This window comes from Sprattus sprattus (assembly GCF_963457725.1).
Source record: "Sprattus sprattus genome assembly, chromosome: 3".
Lineage (NCBI taxonomy): Eukaryota > Metazoa > Chordata > Actinopteri > Clupeiformes > Clupeidae > Sprattus > Sprattus sprattus.
In genome coordinates this window covers 44,640,839-44,648,338 of record NC_137922.1, presented here as the reverse complement: position 1 = coordinate 44,648,338, position 7,500 = coordinate 44,640,839, and the positions used below count along the sequence as shown (strand labels likewise).

The 7,500-nt window shown below is 45.7% G+C and overlaps 1 protein-coding gene across 4 annotated transcripts in view; it reads left to right on the top strand.

Moving 5' to 3' along the window:
• Positions 1–7,500, top strand: part of ndst2b (N-deacetylase/N-sulfotransferase (heparan glucosaminyl) 2b) — a 94,225-nt gene that overhangs the window by 77,527 nt on the left and 9,198 nt on the right. For all 4 annotated transcript variants that reach the window (XM_080835182.1, XM_080835183.1, XM_080835184.1 and 1 more), the window contains 5 exons: positions 1–681; positions 2,105–2,192; positions 2,531–2,685; positions 5,991–6,176; positions 7,001–7,129. The exon at positions 1–681 is cut by the window's left edge and continues 1,051 nt beyond it. In XM_080835182.1, coding sequence (XP_080691308.1) covers positions 1–681; positions 2,105–2,192; positions 2,531–2,685; positions 5,991–6,176; positions 7,001–7,129 — 1,239 coding nt within the window. The remainder of the gene's footprint in view (positions 682–2,104; positions 2,193–2,530; positions 2,686–5,990; positions 6,177–7,000; positions 7,130–7,500) is intronic.

The window sequence follows — 7,500 nt, the reverse complement described above, 5'->3', positions numbered from 1 at the left end:
TTCCGGTACCGGACGGAGATGGCGCCGGGCCGGGGAGACCTGCCGAGCCTGGCGGTGCGCGGCCGGGGCCGTTATGGGCTGGTGGTCTACGAGAACCTCCTCAAGTACGTCAACCTGGATGCGTGGAACCGGGCCCTCCTGGACAAGTACTGTCAGGACTACGGCGTCGGGGTCGTCGGGTTCTACCGCGCCGGGGAGAACTCTCCGTCCAGTGCCCAGCTCCGTGGGTTCCCCCTCTTCCTCCGGTCCAACCTGGCGCTGCGGGACTACCGTGTCAACCCCGCCGCACCGCTCCTCTACGTCACCCGGCCCAGCCAGCTGGAGCCGGGACCCCTACCGGGCGAGGACTGGACCGTGTTCATGTCCAACCACACCACCTACGAGCCGGTTCTGGTGGCCAGTCCCAGACCTCCAGATGGCCCCGTGCCTCTGGCTCACCCCCAGCAGCAGAGGCCTCTCCTGGCCACCGTTGTCCAGGACCTGGGCCTGCACGACGGCATCCAGCGGGTGCTGTTCGGGGGTAGCCTGTCGTTCTGGCTGCATAAGCTGGTGTTCGTGGACGCGGTGGCCTTCCTCACGGGCGGGCGGCTCAGCCTGTCGCTGGAGCGCCACCTGCTGGTGGATGTGGATGACATCTTCGTCGGCAAGGAGGGCACTAGGATGAAGGTGTCGGACGTGGAGGTGAGACCACCTTTCGAACCAGGTTTCAGCCTCTTTTCGGAGGAAAAAATAGGACGATAAAAGAGAGAAGGAATGGCAACACACATTCTGGGTACAACTGGCCTATCCCTGTTACTGATTCAGAAAGCACCAGTAATCCCATCTATGTGATCATCCTCTCACATAAACAAACCCTTCAGCCAACACACACACACACTCTCCCGCTCTCTCTCACACACACACTCCCTTCCTCTTTTCCCCAAGCACACACATGTGGTGTCTCAAGAGAGCCTGTGTTGCTAAACTGCATGAAATGACATTTGCACGCTTCAGGTGGATAAGCTGCTGCCGTAATGAGCTTCTTGTTTGTGTGTGTGTGTGTGCCTGTTTGTGCGTGTGTGTGCCTGTTTGTGCATGTGTGCGTGTATGTGCGTGTGTGTGTGTGCTGGCTCAGGGGTTTGTAATTGCCTTGCAGCGAGCAGGCAAGTGTGAGATGAGTGATGTGTATCAGCGGTTTGTAGACCATCAGGGGTTTCTATGGGCCACAGTGGGTAGACTGTGTATGGAGGAGGTTTGTTTTGTTTGGTCTGTAGCATGCAGTGTGTATGTGTGTGTGTATTTGTATGGGGAGTGGTGTTTAGAGACCCCTGGGTTAGGGGAAGTGTGCGTGCGTGCGTGCGTGCGTGCGTGCGTGTGTGTGTGTGTGTGTGAGAGAGAGAGTTAAGATTTCCCAGGGTTAGAGGAGGGCGGTTCATTTCCAGATTGGGTGCCTGAACCCCTGCTGAAACCTTAATGAGGTTTTTGTTGTCTGATTCAGTTTAATTTTCAAAAAATCCGCTCTGTTCATGACATTGATCCCAGCCTGCCCGCCCGCGTGCACACACACACATACACACACACACACACACTCACACACACACACACACACACACACACACACACACACACACACACACACACACACACACACACACACACACACACACACACACAGAGATGCTTACACACACACACACACATCTTATATCTGAATACTGACACCCCTCTCAACACCACCCTAACGTGCAGTTTCACACACTGGGTACAACGTTACTTTACCACTCTGTGCTCTAAATCTTGACCTAGTTTTGTGTGATATAATGAGATATCTGTGCTGTCCATCTCAGTTTGTAGTAACGCTGTTCTTAATACTATTGTTATGCTGTTCTTAATACAATAATTATGTTGTTGTTTTTAATACTGTACGTTACGTATTTACAGTATGAAGTACTGCGTAACTAAAGTAATAAAAACAAGACTACTCTTAGGATTGTGTAATGATGCTGTAGGAAGTTACATTTTCACCTTGAGGATAAAGGAGCTATTTCTTGATTGTGTCACGTGCTGAGATCCAATCGAAGATCAATAGATCAGATGACTAATAGAGATGTGTTGGGTTCACCAGGCCCTACTGCACACGCAGACTAAGATGAGAGCCTTGGTGCCAAACTTCACCTTCAACCTGGGATTCTCCGGAAAGTTCTTCCACACAGGTTGGTGACTTACACCATTGTCTTTCATTATTGAATGCGTTGTATATTGTAATGACAGGACCATTTTGATGCATAGGAAGGCACACAAACACACACACACACACACACACTCACATATAAACATGAGTATAACAGAAATGTTTGTAGGACAGTGACTGTTTGTGGTCAAGTACTTAAAAGTACAGTATTCATAGATATATTGTTGCATTTATAATAACACACACTCTCTCTCTCTCTCTATCTCTCTCTCTCTCTCTCTCTCTCTCTCTCTCTCTCTCTCTCTCTCTCTCTCTCTCTCTCTCCCACACACACACACCCACCCTATGCCCTCGCCTCAGGAACTGACGAGGAGGACTTGGGAGACGACACTCTGCTGCGGCACCGAAAAGAGTTCTGGTGGTTCCCCCACATGTGGAACCACATGCAGCCGCACCTGTTCCACAACGTGAGCGTGCTGGCTGAACAGATGAGGCTCAACAAACAGTTCGCCCAGGTGAGACACACCTGAACCTTAGACCAATCTGTTGACATATGCTTTCAACATGGACAACCTGGGCAAAGTAGGACAAATAATTCACACAGTTAAAGCACACCTCAACCCTGGCCAACCTGGGCAGGGTAGAGCAAACAGTTCACCCAGGTGAGCTACACCTCAGCCCTGTAGAACCTTAAAAATGTGGCTGCCTAGTTGCCGTAATAGACAGGTGTCTCAAAATATTTGAAGTTAGCTTACTAAACAGGAAAAGACAGAAGAACTATTTTTTTAACGACCCTCGATGCTCCGCTGTCCAGTTAGACAACATTTTAACCCGTTTCGCACGGACCTGTAGAGTTAGGGAGGTAGGTTGGTTAGAGTGAGTATCAGAGGGATTTGAGCAGTGTTGTGAACCAGCTGCATCTTCAAGAGGGACACGCTGCAGAACCTGCATGTCAGAACACGGAGACATGAGAGGATGCCATGTTTGCTTGTGTTCTCCACCCTTCACTGCCAAGCTCTCAGGTGGTGTGTCAGCCCCTTCCCCTGAGGTACAGGGTGTGTGTTTGGACCGGTCCTGACTAGACAGATTTAGTGCTACACCAGAGAAACATTTTCAGTGGCAGACTAACATGGAGCTGGTCTGTACCAGCACTGCACACACACACACACACACACACACAGTCTTTTATCCGTCAACGAGCACGCTGGCAATCACTAGGGGGTTACTGTGTGTGTATGTATGTTTGTGTGTGTGTATGTGTGAGTGTGGCAAATGAAGAAGGCCTCATTATAATTCAGTGGTGTGTGCTGTGTTTGCCTTTGTTGTCCTCTGGTACATATCTTATAATTCTGCATTAGGTAAAAATAAAAGCCCTTGTTTTATTTTTTATTCATTACATTTTGTAAGTGTTCACAAAGACATGGTTTGAGTGAGTCCTCACCAGTTGAACATGAACTGACCTGAGGCGAAATAAACTGGTGTTAGAGGTTAATTAGTGAGGAACTCGACTTGCTCTATTACTGTAAGCTTCGTTATGTAAGTCTGTGCAGTGGATTCTTTCATGTCTGCATGTTACCACACTAAGGTGTGTGTCCGTGTAGCATCTCTCTCTGTCAGGGCGCTAGGGAGTGTTTCATCCCCGGGGCATCATCAAAGAAGCGCTCCACAAGCGGCTTTGTTTGTTTCTATGACAACAGTGTCTTGACTACATATTGCCACTGCCGTTGTATGACCTAGGTCAGAGCATCTTTTGCTAGCATCGCCGGAGCTTTTCCGCAAAGTTTAGAGATGTTCAACTCAAGCGGACGCTCAAAATAAGACCGGGAAAAAAGAAAAAAAAAGACACTGGCGCTCAGGAAAAAAAAAACTGCTATATGGACACGTCTTTAATCACCATTCATTTGCATATAAATGTGGAACATCAATGGGCAGCACATTGTGTGTTGGACATACGTACTCAAGATCTGGCTTAGGTCGACGCCATACCCTGGGCAGGGCTCAGCTGCTCTCTAATGTAGATACGATAAACTCAACAAAGCATTTCAAGCACATACGAGGTTTTTAATCTGGTGTCTTCACGGGCCAAAATCTGCATTCTCCCTCCCTCTCGACTGTCATCCTTAATCATCAATCTGTCTGTGTGAAATGACTGATGATGATAAGTGAATCGCTGATTATGATAAGTGTTCGCTTGCACAACCTAATGTTACTCTCTTTAGTTCTGATTACGAGACACAGAAGTGTTCTAATCATTTATATTGAACATTACTACTATAAATCAGGCCACTTGTATCATTCCTCCCTTCCTTAACTTAGTATCAGTAGCATATAGTAGAAGACCTATATTGTAATATAATGCATGATTTCATATCAGTAGTGCACGTATAGTTAAATACATATATTGTAATATTATGCATGCTTTCATATCAGTAGCATATAGTATAATACCTATAGTGTAATATTATGCATTATTTCATATCAGTAGCATATATTAGATTACCTATATTGTAATATTATGCATGTTCACTGCGTGGTCTACCACAAAGTTTGGGCCACATTTGGACACGTCTGTGTCCTTGCAGGGATATTTATGCAAGGCTGGAAATGAACACATTTTACCCCCACTGTAAGTCACCTTGGATGGAATGTATTACTGACTGTAATTGGGCACAATCTGTATGATAAGAGCACCCCACCCACGCTGGGGAACCACAAAGGAGGTCATGTGTTCAAACATCACTTTAATGAATCCCATGGAGCGAGATGTGCAATTACCGTCTAATATTTCACCGGACACGCTTTCTGTAGATGAAGTAGGTAGAGCGAGACCAGCGGCTCGGTGTGCCGGGATCCTGGAAGGGGGCGAGGGCATGTACATATGAGGGAATGTAGTCAGAGACTCTAAATCCAATTGCATCTGGTTTAGTGATCTGCTATCTGTATAACTAGCATTGAACAATGTTTAATTAAGGTTAATTATCTTGCTGACGCCAAAGTAAGGTCACACTTCACATGTGAACACACAAGGAGAGGACGAATATAATGTTCAGACGGGGGTATTTTTCTGAGCAATCATATACACTAATGTTGCCATTAACCTTGAAACAAAAAGTACAATATCAAACTGATCAACTTAATTGGTCCTGATGGTACTCCTGAACTGTGTCTATTAGCTTGGACAGTGTGTGGCTTGGTCAGCTCTGTTTAGAACCTGGACTATGTAGGAACACCTGAGAGCTTTTTTTTAGTGCACAGACAGAACGGAGAGCTAGATGACCACGATGAGCAATTCTCTGAATTTGACTCAAAGCCCAGTTCCCTGCCAGTCAAGACCCAGATCCTGTCCAAAGACATGTACTGTCAGCATGTGTGTTTTTAAATAACATGAGTGGCGTTATTTCGCAGAGCTGAGGAGATGAGATCATTGTTCATCACAGTATCACACAAGGAGAGGCTGAATATAACGTGAGGCTGATTTGCTCAGATATGGTGTAATGAACATACACGTTCACTGCTGCTGTTATTAACCTTGAAACAAAAAGGTTAAAATCAAACTGATGACCTCAACTAAATTATAAATCCCACCAAGACTGAATTGCACCAGATGGCACCCCTTTAAACAACTCTCTCATACCCACCTTACAGGAACATGGCACCCTTTAAACAACTCTCTCATACCCACCTTAGAGGAACATGGCACCCCTTTAAACAGCTATCTCATACCCACCTTACAGGTGCATGGCACCCTTTACCAACTCTCTCATACCCACCTTACAGGTGCATGGCACCCTTTACCAACTCTCTCATACCCACCTTACAGGAGCATGGCATCCCTACGGACATGGGCTACGCAGTGGCCCCCCATCACTCTGGAGTGTACCCCGTGCACAGCCAGCTGTATGAGGCCTGGAAGTCTGTTTGGGGGATCAAGGTGACCAGCACGGAGGAGTACCCCCACCTACGCCCTGCACGCTTCCGCCGAGGCTTCATTCACAACGATATAAAGGTGAGAGAGAGAGAGAGAGAGAGAGAGGGGCTTATGTCCGTGTACCACCAAAATGGTGACTGACGCCACCGTCATGCTCTAATTCTAAACCGAGAGAGTATTTTGGGCAGTGCTATTGCTTTTTTTATTGCAAAGAAACTGATATAGTATCAGCTGTAGTTCATTTCCGTTATATCACTGCCTTGTTGAATTCCCAGTTGTGACGCTTTCTTTAGAATGTCAATTAAGTTTGTTATCAGCACGATGATGTGGTAGTTCCATTTTCTTTTCTCACCATATTACAGTTGCATATCAATTTCCCCACATTCCTTCTGAAGTTTAAATTAACTGTCGTTTGGTGAAGTTACAAATTAACGCAATGGCCCTGCGGAGGCTGCCGAAAATAATTTGTTTGATATTTCCGAAATAACTTTGAGTAGAGCTACACTGTATCAAAGTTAAAGCTCAGAGTCGCTTTACAAAGCTAAGGCTCAACCAAAAGATAACGATATGTTAGCTTAGTGTTAGCTTTGTGTCTGTTGCCACATTGACGTGCATTGCTTCTACTACCTGAAAGCGTTGTCCATTATTCCATTGTTTAATAACTTATTAGTCATTACCTTGTGTATTTGTTTCAGATTAATTTACCTTCATAGTTTCTCAGATTCAATTTACAAAACTTTAGACCACAATATTTTTGTGTCTACTATTTGCTACAACTATTTTTAAGAAGCATGACCTCTTTCATCAGAATTTCTAACATATTCTAAGTCTTTAAACCCTGTCACAGGTCACAAGAAAGATGTAAATACTAACAGAGATATCCTGTAATGTGTTTCTGGAAGGTTCTCCCGAGGCAAACATGTGGCCTTTTCACCCACACCATCTTTTACAAGGAATACCCCGGAGGATCATGGGAGCTCGATAAGAGCATCCACGGAGGGGAGCTGTTCATGACGCTGCTGCTTAATCCGGTAAACAAGTTTCGCACACACACACACACGCACACACGCACACACGCACACACACACACACACACACACGCACTGATGTGTGCACACACACACGCAGACACACACACACACACACACAGACTCAAACATGTTACCTCAAGTGAAATACATTATCCTAATAAAAATGGTAACGAGTCTTAATGCCATCTCCTGAAATATTGCTTTTTAAAATGAAGCCGACCGTTTTCATTTTCACCCAGGCAGTACCAATGAGAATATGTCACTGTGTGATTTGATAACAAGCAAGCAGCATTATCTTCTGTTACCGCTCTCTCTCTCTGCCTGAGTGTCTGCTTACTTTAATTTAGCACTAAAGCGCTTGTAATTACAAA